Source organism: Maylandia zebra, linkage group LG16 (assembly GCF_041146795.1).
Source record: "Maylandia zebra isolate NMK-2024a linkage group LG16, Mzebra_GT3a, whole genome shotgun sequence".
Classification (NCBI taxonomy): domain Eukaryota; kingdom Metazoa; phylum Chordata; class Actinopteri; order Cichliformes; family Cichlidae; genus Maylandia; species Maylandia zebra.
This window is the reverse complement of record NC_135182.1, coordinates 22,246,407-22,263,310: the sequence shown is the minus strand read 5'-3', so window position 1 is coordinate 22,263,310 and position 16,904 is coordinate 22,246,407. Positions and strand designations below refer to the sequence as shown.

Genomic DNA, 16,904 nt, shown 5'->3' with positions numbered 1-16,904 from the left:
TACAGCAATCCACTCTGCCCCACTGACCCTCAGGAACAGTTTGCTAAATAACCACGAGACCGTCTGGACACTGAAGTCCCGTGTGCTCCATTCAATCCATTACTTGCATAATTGGGTTGGAAACTGATTTATGTAGAGTATCAAAATCTTGCACTACCCGTCTTTATATTGTACTTTCAACAACCCAGAGTTTATAGCCAGGTCATGTCCTTCATAACATGCAGTACCAATTTTAAAGCATGTGATTGGCAATGGTTAATTTTTAAGCACGACGTTTATCCCAAACATTCATCCAAATGCAGTGAAAGCATATACAAAGACACAAAATTCACTACATTATTGTACCTGGTCCTAAAAAATCTTTGAAACACGGTGTCTAACCAGATGCTTACTCTGGATGGCATTCCCTTAGCCTCCAGCAACACTCTGAGAAATCTTCGAGTCCTTTTTAATCAGGATATGTCCTTCAGTGAGCACATTAAACAAATATGTAGGACTGTCTTTATTCATTTGCGCAATATCACTAAAATTAGAAACATCCTGTCTCAAAGTGATGCTGAAAAGCTAGCTCATGCATTTATTCATGACTGAAAAGCCTTCAGGTGATCCAGAACAGCCAAGAGAGTATTAACTAGGACTAGAAAGATATTGTCCCATATTCATTTCACTTCACTGGTTACCCTTTAAATCCAGAATCGAATTTAAAATCCTTCTCCTCAGGCCCCATCATATCTTAAAGACAGTACTTTTGGTTCCTAGGGTATTTAAAAGTAGAATGAGAGGCAGCGTCTTAAGCTATCAAACACCACTTCTATTAAACCATCTCGCAGTTTGGATTCAGACATCTTCTCTACTTTTGAATGTGTTCTTAACTTTTCCATTTTTACAAAGCCTGTATTTCAGATTGAAGTGACCATTCCTTCGTCATGTTGCAACAGGCCGCTGAAGTCTTTCCATGATGCACTGAACATTTTTTTGTTGTTGTTGTTCAAGCATCTCTTCTCACTCTGTGTTTTTACACCACTACTGTATTTAACCATTAGTAATTATTAAACTCTGGCTCTCGTCCATAACGTGCCTTTTGACTTCTCTATTTTATCTCGATCACCTTCAACCATAAGGGGAAAGAGATGACCCGTTCTTGTTTCTGAGTAATGTAGTCAATGACTTTGCTGAGCGCAAGGCCGGAAAGATAAAGCTCTGGTGGGTTAGTAGTTCATGATTTTAGAGATGACTGACACATTGTTGACACGCATTTGTTGAAAATTTGCAGTCACACTGTGCGTTATGTGTATGATGTATCTAGAACCTGTTCCACAGGAAATGATTGATGAATGATGAATGAGTGTGATTGTGGTGATCGCTCGTTTGTCCCTTGCTTGCTGTAATGCTTACATTACAGCTGTCTTTGTGTTAATTTAGCAAGGCTGGGTTTGTTTTGAGCTTGTAGCCTGGTGGTGTGACTTTATAGCAAAAGGTTGAATAAACGTGTCTGTTCCGCTGATGGTGCTGATGAAAAATTAAAAGCAGCTAAAAATACTTTTAAAACCTAACTTTTAAATTCTTATGTGCGTGTTTTGATGCCCCGAAGTGACACAACGTGACCTCCTCTTACATGACAGCCTTCACTGTAAAAATCTGTTAATGCAACACAGAAAAAGGGGGTTGACTCATCCATGTAGCGCTGATGGCTTCAGTGTCAGCGCTTTATTTCCTCTGTCTAACGGACATTAACAGCGTATGCAGAAAGAGCAGCAGAACAGAAACGCAGATGAGTCACGCCAGTTGAAAGTGCGAATGGGAAGATGATAAAGAAAAAAAGATCAGCTTCAGATAAACGGCTCCGGGAAATTCTGCCCCTGTAACTTGCGCAGTTCTGCACAGTCATTTCTTACAAAATTACCCTTGAAATGTAGGGAGAGCAAAACATCCCATCTTTCTGTCAAAGTCATGAATGATGCTCAGTCAGTGAAAAAGTTTATTTACCCACTGACATCACATTTTATATGGATAATAAATAGTGCAAAAAGAGACGACACAATGCAGTATGAGGAAGTAACACAAAACAGTTTTCGATACATCAAACATGTATATTTAAATGATGGCGGGCTTAAAATCAAAAGTAGGTCTTACTTTGTTTAAAATTCTATATTATATGTGAGATCAGAAACCAGAAATTGCACACGGTGATATGCTTTGCTATCTGCTTTCTGTCCCTTTTTGTGTCTTCATAGAGAAGCAGATAAGACACAATACAGAACATATAAATAATAATAACATTCTAATTTTCAGTAATTATAGAAAAAAGTACCTTATAGTTTTACAGAAATAAAAACTGAAGACTTGCACATTTTGCCAAGAGAGCAACAGGCTACTGTACATAGCTTATTTTCAGAGGCAACACTGCTGATACTACATATTATTCAGTCATTCTGACAATAAGTGCTTTCATACTGCAAAATAGGCGAACACTGATACCAAGCACAGATATTGAAGTATGTCACTTGTCTCTGAAACTAAAAACATGAACATATGGACAGGATGTGAATGAAAAGCCTCAGTGTATATTTGTTATGTTTCACAGTTTCACAATCACTACACCGATTGTTCAGATTATTTCAATCCACAGCTTTAAATAAGGAGTCACTTTGCATGATTTCAAACACACATGCAAGCACACCTACACATGTGTGCACAAATCGTGTGCAGATTCAGATTTCTGCACTTCCTCTAAGCCTGTTTATGTCGAGGCTCTGTAGGCCATGTTAGTCAGTGGTGCTAGTGATGCTAATGTGAACCCATATTCAAACTGTGCTCCCCTTATGTGGTATGTAAAAGTAATCAGCAGCATGTTGCGCTACGTTTGCACCTTCGGCAGCTTTTTTTGCCAATTTCTTTTTCACCTAATGCAAAAATAAGTCAGGTTTATATAAAAACAATGGATTTGAATTATATATAGGCTTTTGTTTAGATGTTTTATTTTACATTTATCGGATAATTGCTCGTTTTTGTTCAGCAGCAGAAAGCTTTTTTTAGAAAAAGAATAGAATAGACATTCATAGATTTTCTTATCTTTATATTAAAAATATGTATTTGTAGTGATTTTTATGGTTAATCAAACAATGTCAGAAATATTTCTTTGTCGGGATAAACTTTCATTAGTTCAAGTTGCACTCTATATGCTGAAATACCCTTTTCATGTAGTGACCATTGGCACCAGTGGATGAAAAGTTCATCACTCCATTACATTTCTTCTGCTTATAACACCCTTAATTATCCAATTCCTGTGAGTTAATTTTTCATTAGCAAACCTTGGATGCATTGAGCTAAAGATGATCTTTTACTTGTAAGCTTAGTGCTTTGTGTACATGAGTGCCGGTCAAGCAGAAGCACTTCTGATTAACAGGGAAAATCTGTATGTGTGTCTGTCATTAAAAAACAGTCAAACCAGCTGTTTTGTTTCGTTTAAATCCAGTATCCTACAAGATTGTCATTTAGCACATTAACTACCCAGCAATACTGTATTGGCTACAAGATATGGCACAAATATCAATGTGCAACTTCAAGCTTTGGGCACTTATGATACTGAGGTAGCAAAATAATCTATTTATACATCAAACACGACTTATTTATAATGGCTCTTCCTACCAAGAGTTTAGCTGTTTGGTTAAAATGTTGCTTCACAAGGTGTCTAAGTGCAAAGCTTTAAAAAATGACTCCTACAATACTTTGGCACCAACGACGACACGATGAAGCTCTCCGACGGTGTGGGGGCCGTCTCGGGCAGTAAGAGAGGTCAGTTATTTTACACCAGCGCCAGCACCAGTGCCGATCTGCAGAGCAACAAATCTAACTATTCTTTGATGTCCTTGATAACGGATAGCTGAGACAAGGTTTTCTTGACCCGCAGAGCAGTCAGTCGCGCAGCAGAGTTGGCGTACCAGCACTCCCTCATCAGCTTGCCCATCACACGCAGAGCCTGGTGTAGCAACGAGATGAGATGACGTTATAAGTTACAAAACCCGGAAAATCACAGGTCAGGCTCCAGTGTGTACTGGAATAACAAATATCAAACATCTGATCTGAACAGTTTCACCGGTAACTAAACATGCAATCCAACCTCTTTGATTGACTCTGTAGAAATATCTTTGCAGCCTTTGCAGTGGTAGTAATAGTTTTTGGTAGCTAAAATTGAATACAGTGGTGTGTCAGAATAACGCCCAATTCTCTTCTGTCGGGAAGTGGTTTAACAAGAAATGAGATCTGAGACAAAGAAGTCTCAGACCTCACCCTGTTCTGTCAATCACTTTTAGCCCATTACCCGAGGCCTTGAAGATAACCACTGCTATGTGTGTCATCCCTCCAGTGCCGTCCTGACTTCTTAAATATCAAGTTTTCTGTACATTTTAAAAAGCTTTAAGAGAATTTCCACTTTCATATGGCTGTAATATGTATATATTTGAATCACCGAGTTGTCTGATGATATCTGTGACGATAGTGAACAGTGTCCACTAAAGTGCAACTCCCCCTGAAAGGCAAGGGCTATACTACAACTTTGATGTTTTTTTATTACATCATGCTGACATCAGCCTATCGAGGTCAAATGCTTAGCCAATCATGGTACTCGTGTCCTCCAAGGCCTAGCATATTGTTTGAAAGTTTGAAGACGAGCCATAAAAATTGTGGGTAATAAAAAGCTCTTACTGAGTTTGAAATTTGGTGCCTTGACCTTGACCCGATTTTCCCCAAAATGAAATCAGCTCGAGTTGTTATTGGTATCTAATGTCACACAAAATTTTAAAATGATACATTGAAAACTGTTGACATTAGACTGCTAGCAAACAGACAAATGACATAATATACTCCCTCCCTTCCTGGTAGAATAAAGAAATCTCCCTCAAACTGGCAAAACTTGTGATGTCATGATGCGTTGTACACAGGAAAAATTATGGTAAATTTATTGACCTATGGATAAGACTGAGGTAGTAGTTTGTGGCCACAGTGCATCAAGCATGGAGGGTGATAGCTATTACCTATAACCTCAATAGCTGTTACATGAGCTCCTTATGTATAAAGTTGGGACAACAGACTAATCTTTGACAGCCACCTCAGCTTAAATAAGCATGTCACCTCAGTTGTGCAGCTTGGTTTGCAGCTTACAAGACTCAGTAAGGTCTGCTCAGTTTTATCTAGATAAAATCTAGACACAGTCATATACATGCTTTAAGATCCCCTAGATTATCTTACTGCATTTCTCGGTTCACACTAAAGCATATTTCAGATCTCCTGACATCATTTGCTCATCACTGTGACATCGATCACTCTGGAAACAGTTATAAAACCATTTCTAAGGCATTAAGACTCCAGAAAATCAAGGTGCGAGCTGTTATCCACAAATCGAGAAAGCTATTGCTATTACTTGGGTTATTGTTGTCTAATATTAATTTTTTTTGATGATCTAAAACATGTAAGTGTAAAAAATATGCTAAAAAAGTAAGAAATAAAGGCTTTTTCCCAAACTATATATAAATGAAGTTGACAAAGTTTAATACTGTCAGGAGCACACACAAAAGTTTGTTTTTAGCATGTAATTTGTTTAGTTTTAAACATGCTCATGCTTTGATACAGCTATTTCATATGTGACACTGTAAATTTTCCTATGTGGTTAGAGGCTGTTGGTTCACTGATGCTCGGTTTGGTGCTAAACTGTGACTAATCGTGCTTTATGTCACCATGACACCGGCTCTTTGACAGCTATCTCACATAACGACACATCAGATTTCTGTCTCACCTCACAGCTCTGCCACTGATTGGGAATGCTGGGTCTGAGCTTCTGATCGCAAACCACTTTTCTCATGTCCTCAATGGATGGATCTGAAGGCACCATGTCATAATAAGGCAGCTGAAAATCCTCATGAAGTCCTGTGAAAATGCAAAAAACAAAAAAGCATTTTGTTTATTGTCTGGGTTTTTTTTACAGTTTCATGTATGCACTCTTCTTGAAGCAGTGCATGCTTTTCCTTTTTTCTATGATTACATACTGTGGTGATACTCAGTGTAATGCTATAATATGGCAGCGTATGTGCAAGTAATACTTGCGAGCCACAAGTTCAGGCCTTAGTTAATGACGTTAATATGGCCGCTCATTTCAGACAGCCTGCACTGAGAGTCAGTATAAGATTTTTTTCAACTGTGTATTATGCAAAGCAAGTCTCTCACAGTCGCTCCCAAAATAAAAGTATTGTTTTGGAAATTTGCATGAAACTTGTGGTAGAGTGTATGTGTGTGTGCGTAGTTTGAAATACCCCTATCGGAGCATCTTCTGGCCAGTTCCCAGAACACCAGGCCTAATGAATAGATATCCGCCCGCTTAAACGACTCAAAGGTGTTTATATTGATTGTCTCATCCAGGATTTCTGGAGCCATGTACCTGCAGAGGACAGAATGATTACTGTCTAATGAAATAAAAAGCCCAGTACCTCTTGCAGTATATACTTTAACGAATTTGTTTGTGTGGGTTGGGTTCAAAACTTTCTCACCCAAATTCTAAAAATGTGAAACCACAGGTCACATCACCCTCGTCAAAACCAGCAGAACATATAAGCTGCAGGACATGCATCCGTCTTCATTGCTGAAGACAGCAAAGATTCAAGTGCTGCTCTTGTAGGAATGGTTATCACTTTTTAAAAGGACAAATAATATATCATCTTTAAAAGAAAACACAGCACTTACTCAAGCCTTATAGACTGACCAAAAACAAGTCCACAACCACTAGGAGTCGCCAAAGCCTAAATGCTTGAGAATGGACTGCTGCTAAATAAATACATTTGTTTTTGTACTGTTTACAGTTGCATCACTGCTGTTTGTTCTCTCACACCAAATAAATTGAGATTTCATGACTTTTACTCAGCATTTTTCTCAAACGGGCTGTGTGAACTGTGTGCACAGACACTACATGATGATGTCTCCTCTATAAAGAGTATTATTTATGCATCAATCGGGGGGGAAAGCTGTTCTACACATGTGTTCCTGCACTTTTGACCTCTTTAAACTTTGTCCTTTCCTCCATGCATCTTGGAAATAGGTGAAGCTGTGCCAGAAACCCCTTGTGCAATGTGTACATACACGGCTAATATTACTCTCTAAATAAACAAGGCCAGTTATTCCAGCATGACACCTGGAGGGCCTTATTTGTTACTGTGGGTTCTGCTTTTCTTGCTGAAACCAAAACCAAAGATGCTGGCTTCCTCTTAATGTTTAAGGGCCAATTAATAGTATTACTTTAAAACACACCGACATGAGAGAACAACTCAAAATCACCAATAATATTTAAAGAACATGGAAGTGATTTCGGTTTAAAGGCACTTCAGTTTAATTTCACATTTCTGTTTTGTGTGTGTTTTTTGTATTGTGACATAAATCCAACCTCTTAGTTCCCACTCTGTGGTTGGATGGTATGTCTATGGTGTTTGTGCTGGAGTCGAGTTTCACGGCCAAACCCAAATCTGCAATCACCGCCGTCCCGTTCTTCTTCACTAAGACATTTTTAGATTTTAGGTCTCTGTGAGCAATGGCTGGCTTCCCTAGAAGCAAGAAAGTAACAATTAAGGTTATTCTGGAAGCCCCAAAAATGTTCTTTATATTACAGCAAATATTTTGGGTCTTTTAGAGATGGATAAAATTGAGGATCATTTTCCAGCCTTAATGTCATAAAATGTCACCTTATCATATCACAGCAGGGTTTGCCTTGTGGTTACACTGTAGCACTGAGTTGATTAGCAAATTAATGGTCAGTCAATGGAAATTTTTTCTTCAGGTTTTAATATATAAAGATATCGCATTGAGATATAGGAAGCACATGGCCAAAATACATTTGCTCCTTTTAATAAGATTAAAGGATATATATATATTAAAGGAAATAGAGCACCCTTTGAGCTTCTCTGATGTGACTTCACTGTCCTAGAATTCAAGTTCTTTATTTACTAAGTACATTCATACCCTGTGTGCCAATGATTTCCATGTGGAGATGTGCCAGCCCACTGGCTATGGACAGAGCAAGAATAATCATGCCTTCCACTGAGACCGTGTGCCTGTTCAGGTAATCATACAGGGAGCCGTGCTCATGGTACTCTGACACCAACCAGAGCTGAGTCCATGAGCCGTTATCTGCAAAAAGGCAGCGAATGACAACGTTATATGTTGGCGAATTTATTTCATAGCTTAATTTGTGAATACATTTGTATTTAGTGCCTAGTTGTAAGACCTTTGTTATCAGCAGCAATAAAGCCCAGGATGTTTTCGTGCCTGAGCATGACAGTCTGATAGATCTCAGCTTCACGGAACCACGAGCGCTCGTCCCTGGAAGAGAAGATCTTAACTGCCACGTCCTCGCCCCTCCACTTGCCGCGCCACACCTCGCCGTATCGACCTTTTCCGATGGTCTCCTGCAGGACGATGGTTCGAGCTATGGTTCGCTGGACCAGCAGTGGCAGCCCTGCAAGATGCAGACGGGAAGAGAAGAGCAGTGGTTTTGTCTCAGCAGATCATAGCTGGAGGGATCAACAAAATGTGTGCAATTACTGGATTATACTTGTACCACAATGGTCACAATCCGGGCCATCGTGTCAGTAACCATGTGACAAGTTCAAGCAGTTCTCTCACCTGATCCTGAACCAGAAGTGCTCATGTCATATATCAGATCTTTGAGACTTCTGTCAGGTGACATTAGCAACTGATCATCCAGAGGCTCCTCCGGGTCCTGCTTGTGGGATCGCCTGTAGGCACAACGGTGGCCCTGCACAACAAAGACGCCTAGCAGGATCCCTACACACAGCAAGCAGGAGGGCACCAGGATCACCACGATGAGCTGCAGCCTGCTCCAGCCGGGTTCTTCTGAAGGCCTCTCTGAACAACAACATAGCCAATATTATTAGCGTGTAGTCCTTTTCTAACATTCCTAGTACTTTTTTTGGTTCAATAATCAGTAGAATGTAGAATGGGGTAAGATTTGCAACTGTGTTTAATGGGTCTAAGGTCCCTGCTGTGTCTGCTGCACACCCTGGTGGTTACTAGAAAACATGGCAAGCAACAGCATAGGGGGCAATTAGCACAACTCAACACATCAGGTGTTACATAAAACTCCAGCTAGCATAGATGAGTCAGCTTTTTCAGACTTTTAGAAAAGCTCAGCAAAATTAAAACACCACTTATTCTGCAGCCCTAAACTTTAGAGAGGTGGAAATTGAACGTTTGGCAGATGCAATGTTTTCTTGTTTTTCCAGCGTGTCTGAAAATTTTCATCACTGCCTGTAAGTGTCATTAATCAAAAAGGAATAAAGATATTGAATCTTTTGGTGCCAGCAAGCTTTCACTCCTCAAAAAATACGTGCAGTGAACTAATCAGCAACAGGTGCACCGTCAGACCTCGCAAATAAAGATCTGGGCTTGGCAAAACAAAATAACTTGACGTTTCTGTCCCTGACCTTCATTCTGTCTGTGGGTGGCCAGAGGAAAACCTGGACACAAACAAAAACAGGTGAGCGGGTGGGCGCTGTGATAATATGAGATTTAGAGACATGCTGGCAAAATAATGTGCTGTCAGTGCTGCATTACTACCATGACCTAGTGCTAATTTTGTTTGGTCTGGGGAAATAAAGAGGGAGAATTCTGTAACGATTATTTGGCCAACTTCAAGATTGCAGGAGCTACAACTAACTCTTTCAACATATATGTGCACATGTGGGTACTGTAATAAAAAAAATAAAGGTTTGAAAAAAACCCAAGTCCCCAAAGGATGAAATGTCCTCACCAAGTGATCCTAAAATGTGCAACATCTGCAGATGGCCCAATGTGCAAAGCAACACATTGTGAACTAAACCACAGTTTCTTAAGACATCTTTAGCCTTTTACCTAAATACAGATCCTGCCATGTGTCCAACTGGTGCTCAGCAGATATGGTGCAAAACAAGACCTTACTCTCTCCTCTGGCTTATAAGACCTTCTACACACTCTTTTCTTCCCTCTTAGGTGATTGGGGTCATCTCAAAGCTCATATCTGCTTTTAAACTGTTTACTACAGCTAAGAGGAGTTTGGAAATTAGGTACAAAGGAACACTTAAAGTATCCCTTCCCGTGTGTTGAAAAACTCTAAAGTAAATCAAATTGTACAGCTACACAAACCACTAAACACTACCTAGCACTTAAATGTCTGAGTATAGAAATGCATGGATGTCAAAGCGAGGTCATGAATTCTTTATGTATAAAAAAAAAATCCACAGCTAAACGGATGAGCTGATATGTAGCAAAGCAGTGGAACAGATTGATTGCGCTGTCCTCATTCACAGTCAGCACCATCATGGCCTCGGGGCACTGCCCCAACCACTCTCATTAAAAATCTGCAGCATCAGACACTTCAGCACCAAACATATGAATATGATCATATATTTGTTTTGTTTCTCACTGACCATCTATACCTTTCTGCTTGCAAATTGGAAACAATCAGTAAATGAATCCATTAGGAAATCAACTGATAATCTGCAGTATTTTTAATAAATAAACCATTTCAGTAATTTTTTTAGCCAGCTGCATATACAAAGGTGTGAGTAATCCTTCTCTGCATTAAGCCCAACTTCCACCCGGCAGACCCATGAGAGGCTTTTGGGACTACATGCCTGACAAAGTATTTATTTATAAATCAGGCGAGGGAGGGGGAGGATCACTAACTGACGTCCCATAGCCTCTGCCAGATTTGTTATGTCACAGGATCTAGGAGGATCAGCATCCACCTCGTCTAGCCGGGACCAGAATGAGTGGGAAATCCCACACAGATTGAGTTGGTGTTGCCGCTGAGTGTATGCTACTGAAGCAGTGGAACATTAAAAGACTGTCTGAGGGGCTGAATGCATTTTTCCTGTATTTCATTTTTACAATATCCGCAAACTGTTTATATATAAATCTATTCATTTTTGTATCTGCTATCACAGCTTATGTAGGGCAGAGTACACTCTGGACAAGTAGCCCATTGCAGGTCTAACCCAAACATACAGACAAGCATTTACAGTCATACCCACTGCTAATTTAGAACGACAGGCTAACTAACATACATATCTTTGGAGACTGGGAGGAAGCCAGAGTATCTGGAGTAAACCCGCACAAGCGCACATGCAAACTGCACACAGAGAGGCCCCAGCTGGCCAGGTGGTCTCGCCACATACTGCTGCATTACCACACTGTGCACTGTTTATATATAACTCTGTATTATTTCTGCTTCAAAACACAACCAAAAAATAGTAGAGGCAAATAGACACAGCGGCCTCAGGTTATTAGCATCGTGTGGGCTGTACCTGGGTATAGGTGCAGGGTCTCGTTGTTGCAGAAGTCAGTGAAGCAACAGTTCCTTTTGGAGACATTTCTGGAGCTGTAGCAGAAGACCTGGCCTTTCATCTCAGAGGGGGACAGGCAGGACTTCACTGCCTCCTCCTTCCCATCGATCAGCATCACAGAGTTCCAGCAAGCGCCGTCTGCTGCTGTCTCACAGGTGTTGTTGGCACACAGCTGGCACACACACTTCAAACCTGAAAGACATTGAGATTTGGTGATTTTTGTCTTCAGACACTTTACAGCTGACAGCATTCACTGTACTTCATTTATCTGTGAGTGACTGAGGGGGGCTGGGGGGAGGACAATATACTGACTCGCGTGAACAGTGGTTTTTAACTCTTTAGTAGCAGGATGCTCCTGTTACACAATGACATCTATGCTCTTAATGGATGGAGGTGGAGGAACCAGATTAATGCCTCTTAGTTTAACACCCACATAATCTTGTGTTCTACTTGGAGCTGTTGTCATGCTTTGTTCCATAAGCAGTGTCTGATAAGCAAGAGTGCACTGCCTGCTCACAAGGAAGAAAAACAAATAGCTTTAAAAATTGCTAATTATTTAATTGTGTGCAATGTTTTTTATGGCGCCTTCAGTTTTCAAGCTAAAGGTCTCCACAGCCTTATCTTGTAAATTGTAATATTTTGTAACAAGTATCACCCATTCATACATTTTTTTATAGACACTGATGGCTGATCCTGAAATATAATTATCAACAGCTAAGTGACAATACCTTAAATCAGTTTCCAGTCATGACTGCTGTATGTATGCAGTAATTATTTTACTTACTGTACTCTGTAATAATCTTAAGTCATTCTTCACTGCCTTAATATGGATCCACCATGCCATAAGACCTGTTGTCAGAATGGCTTCTTTACAGCCACTGAGACCTTTTCTGATGACTCTGCAGTGGACAGCAGACGGATCAGCTGAAGGACCAGATGCATCTCGCAGGTTCTGCGTCAGGTCTTAGCTGGATTTTTTTTCCTATTTCTTTAGGATATGAATTTCAGATACTGTCCATCTACTGTAGATATTTTTATCCCTGACATTTCTTCATTTGTCCTCCACTTATCCAGTTTTTACAGAATTTCTAAGGGCCCTCTGAATACCATGCTGTGCCAAGTCTTCTGCTGATAACTCTTTGGAATTCACCTTGTTGGTGCAAAAAATACTTTATGCTGTTTTTGTACGTTCAACTAAATAAATGGGAATAATTTCTTTTTGACATGCTCTTAGAAACAAAAGGCCTAAAGTTGCCTGTTATAATGGCCTGGATAAACACTAGTTCCTTCACTTAGTCGCCTTTTTATACTTAAACATAGATCAATGTAAAAAACAAACAAAAACAAATTCTGAAAATGTTTGGATACAGGACTGGATGGAAAACAAGTGAAAAAGCATCCAATGTCCAAACCTGGAGACCAGTTTTCTAAAAATACAATAAAGTCTGGCTCACTGGAAGCAAAATGTTAAGAAATGAGATTAATCAGCTGTATTTTTATGTTTTTTTTTTTGTTGTGTGCTTTTTTAAAAAATCGTATAAATCATAAATTCATTGATACGCAGTGATATCAGAAATCAATCCCTGTTTATTCCAGACTCTTGTTTTTTTCTGCTCCCTCGCGAATCTCCTGGAAAGCTGATCAATTTTTTATTGACTCTGCATTTTGTACTAAATCTGGAACCACATTGCTCACTTGGCTCAGTTCCCATGAACTATGAATGCCTTATAAGTAAATCTGACTTACAATATGCATGTCACACAGAGGTTATATGGTACCTAAAATCTGGAAGAGCCAAAGTATGAAAAGGGGATTTAAACAAATATCATTACATAACAAAATAATATCTTTATAAACATAATCTTTATTTTCAACATCTTGTAGCCTAACCATTAAAGTGAAAAAAATTTCAGCCCACAGTAAACAGCGGTGTACGGTCTCAAAGGAGAAGTTTTTGAAAAATTCAATTAGAGTATATTTTTCCTCCAGCCTGCTGTGCTGTTCATTCAGGTGGTTTTGATGCGAGCTGCCCAGTTTTGGACATGCTGGCTGTAATGTCTGGCTTCTCTCTGACTATAATGGAACAAAATGCCACTCACCTTGTGGTGACTAAGGTGCCAAAAACAAACAGAGAACTGATGTCTCTTTTTCCAGAACAAGAAAAAGAAATACAACCACAAATCTTGCTTTGACCAGTGTCATGTAACAACTATTTTCTTCCCACAGTCTACAACCACTAAAACAAGCGCGCAGCTAGCTAATTATAGCTCTGCTGAGAGAAGACATCATTAATGTTTACATCCCATAATGCTCTCATCACGAGTACATGAATCCTTCTGCAGAGTGACAGGGATTGCAGGTGTAGTTCGGAAGAAAGGAAATATCTCCCGCATGAAAGTGCTCATGGACATTTTTTTTTTTTACCCCAAAAGAGACATTTCTCTTTTTTTTTTAGCAGCAAAGAAAAATAAAGCACTTAGAGACCACGTGTCACCTGATTTACTGAATTTAAGAGCAGGCAGACATCTCTCCAGCCAGCCCCAAACTCACAACAAAACACTCTAAACGGATAAACTGTGAAGGAACGAAGACATAAATTTGATCTTCATTATACTGACAGAACATAATCTCCAGTGGACAACTGAGCAGCAATAACTCTTCATCCTTTTGGTCTTTAAATGGGACTGATTGACAGTTAGAAATATGACCAATCTTCTCTTTTAAAGGTTTTTGTAAAACTCGTCTTGATGAGAGACCTGCTGACAAAATCAGCACAAAAAAAGTTCAGGTGAAGACTATGAGATTACTTTTTGCCTTTTTATGGCATAGCTGGGGTTGCTTGGTAACAACCTGTTAAAATACACCGAGGTGCGGCGAGAGTTTCCTTTCTTAAAGCTGATGAACGTCTGAGCACTGGTGTGTGTATTTAATCACTTGTATAACACTGATGGAGACCGAAGACTTGATTTGGGGATCGTGCATCTTAAATGGCAAAACTATTTTTCCAAAATATACATGTTCAAAATCTTGTTGAGAGTTTATAAAAGGCGCAAAAACTTCTAAGTAAAAACATTTTTATTGGCTTAATTTATCAAATTAGCAGAAACAAAAATCTAAACTTCTTACAATAAACCTCACGTAATCTAACAATAGTTTAACAGGAAACTTGTCTAACCATTTGCCCTCTTTCTAAATCCCCATCTTATGATGATATATAACTACATTTCAAATCTATATTTAATTCTCTCTGTTTCAGGAACTTCATATTACCCCATAGCCTCTGCGTGCACATTTAAAAAGCTGTGAAAAGAAAACCAACAATGAATCAAAGTTGATTCCACATCCATTCAGTTTGGAAGTGGATCTTTGCTTTGAATCCGTTTTGAAATGACTGTTTGCAGCTTTTAGAGCTTGTTTTGTGACAAACCCTAGAAGGGGAAGCTGAATCTGAGCAGTGACAGTAATGAGTACTCTTTTAAATGAAATATTGCGCAAACTTTGCACATGCTGTTCACATTTATAAATCATTCTCCATAAACTAACAGGTTTGGGTAGCCCTGCAGCACCCCTCAATCCTGAAAGAATAATTACTCATTTCCTCAGGCATCACCAGAGTCAGTTACAAATTAATTCTCTCTCTGTGTTGGGGAGTATAATACTGTTATTTACAGTGTTGTGAAGTCTTGTTATAACTGTGGACCAAACTCGATGAGTCCCTTTGAACTAATATCTGCACTAATATAACAGAGAAAGTGTTTACAATTACAGGAAACAGGGAATATCTGCCACACTAGAAAATCACCCATTTATTACTCAAATAAGGAATACGTTCACTGCAAAGAATGTAGAAAGAGAGACATTTTTACTTTTTCTGGCTTTACTTAAATCTGCATTTAATGAGCCTTGTTAACCTTTTAAGTAGCTCAATTATTCGGATTGAATTCCAGTGTCTAGAAGAATAGCACTGAGGCTTGTAGAATAATTTGGAGGCATTAAGCAATAAGAGGCATTTAGCGCAATTAAGCAATAACTGGTTGTTTTTAAAAGTTTCACTTAATCATTGCATTAGAAATTAAGCTATTACATAGCTAAAGGTGACCCAGAGTGACTAAGAGAGTGCAACTAGTACAACTTGTAACCTTTTACCTTAAGTCAGAGAATGTCAGATGAAAAAACTTGTGCTTTTTAATTATTTTCAACAAAATGCGTTAGACAAAGATCTGACATACAAAGTTTGCCAAACAATAGTTTTCATCCAGTTCAACCCACCATCTACTTGCCCCACTGGAAATGTAGTAAAACATGCACTGCAGTCTAACACAGTTTTTCTAAGTTGGAGTTTATGTCTTTCTGTGTACCTGAGCCCACCAGCAGCCAAACAAGCCAGGCTGTGTTTATGAAGTAGCATCTGTTCTGTTTTCCAGCTCTGGAGTTAAGTGGCTGCAGATTCTCCAATTCTTAATGTATTTCATCAATATCAAATGCAATGTTACAGCACTTCAAGATGCAGCATGAATGTGGGTGGAAACTATGGATTGTTTTCATCAGTTAACCTGACATCTATTTCCATAATGAACTGTTTGGTCTGTAGAATAAAAGAAAATTGTAATGCCTTCAATTTAGGATTTTCTGCAGCCCAGTTTTCAGCAAATATGTAGTTTTGGGCAACAAGTAGTTCAAAAGCAAAACATATGACAAGAAAAAGTTGCAAATCCCTTTAGAGACACTTGAATTATTACCTCAGTTATCAAGTTATGAGAGTAGCTCCAGGTTATTTTTGAATGATGAACTATCCTTTCAGGGGTGTAGTATGAATTCAATCACAGAAAACAAATAATTAATATTTCTATTTCATATTAAGCAAAACGTTTTAATCCTAGATACAAACAGGCTACAAGGCAAATGCTTTAAGGTCTTTGAAATGATATATCACAGCATGTGTACTAAAGCTGACCACATATTTTAGCCAAACCTACTTACTGACAGCTTGAAATTACAGTCTTTTAACACCCATACTTCCCCACCGCACACATGCTGTTTGTGGGCGGTAACTTTACTTTCAGACCTTTTTAACAGCAGCAAAATAAGAAAAAGAAATGCTCCACTTTTGATCATATCTTTAAAGACAAATTCTTCTTCTTTTTTTTTTTATTGCTATAAAGTTTTGTGTGATTTTGAAAAGCCAACTATACTAATTGGGTTAGTGTAGGCGGTCTAAGAACTCATTAAAAACCTTAAAAAAAACAAATGGCACAGCTTATTATCATGTTGCACCCTGAGACTGTGTACCTGCAGTCAGCTGGGCGACAGTCAGGAAAATCAACGCCGCTTGAAAGCACTGCTTCCCGGGACGAGTCATGGTAAGAGCCGCATCTGCTCCCTCTCTGACGCACCGCTTACACAGCTACTCTACAGAAAACAGAGCAAATAAACATTGCGGTAAAGTCCGTCGGCCATGCACCCCCGCCACAAACGTCTCCGTCTGTAAACGATCGAGAAACGCAGTTTGCTCCGCCTCTGTTG

At 39.2% G+C, this 16,904-nt stretch overlaps 1 protein-coding gene across 1 annotated transcript; it reads right to left on the bottom strand.

Moving 5' to 3' along the window:
- Nucleotides 1-1,965: 1,965 nt before the first annotated feature.
- Nucleotides 1,966-16,904, bottom strand: acvr1c (activin A receptor type 1C). The gene is made up of 9 exons (XM_004555402.4): nucleotides 16,671-16,904; nucleotides 11,343-11,573; nucleotides 8,662-8,904; nucleotides 8,264-8,494; nucleotides 7,999-8,166; nucleotides 7,427-7,583; nucleotides 6,306-6,430; nucleotides 5,792-5,922; nucleotides 1,966-3,979 (listed from the first exon to the last, which is right to left on the bottom strand). Exons 1-9 carry the CDS (start codon nucleotides 16,738-16,740, stop codon nucleotides 3,854-3,856), a joined length of 1,482 nt encoding a protein of 493 aa, XP_004555459.1. The 5' UTR covers nucleotides 16,741-16,904; the 3' UTR covers nucleotides 1,966-3,853.

Coding starts and splice junctions, on each gene's coding strand:
- acvr1c (XM_004555402.4), bottom strand. CDS start 16,740: ATGACTCGTCCCGGGAAGCAGTGCTTTCAAGCGGCGTTGATTTTCCTG. Junction 8,905..11,342: donor GACCCTGCACCTATACCCAG/GTACAGCCCACA, acceptor GTTGTTGTTCAG/AGAGGCCTTCAGAAGAACCC. Junction 5,923..6,305: donor CAGAAGATGCTCCGATAGGG/GTATTTCAAACT, acceptor GCATTTTCACAG/GACTTCATGAGGATTTTCAG.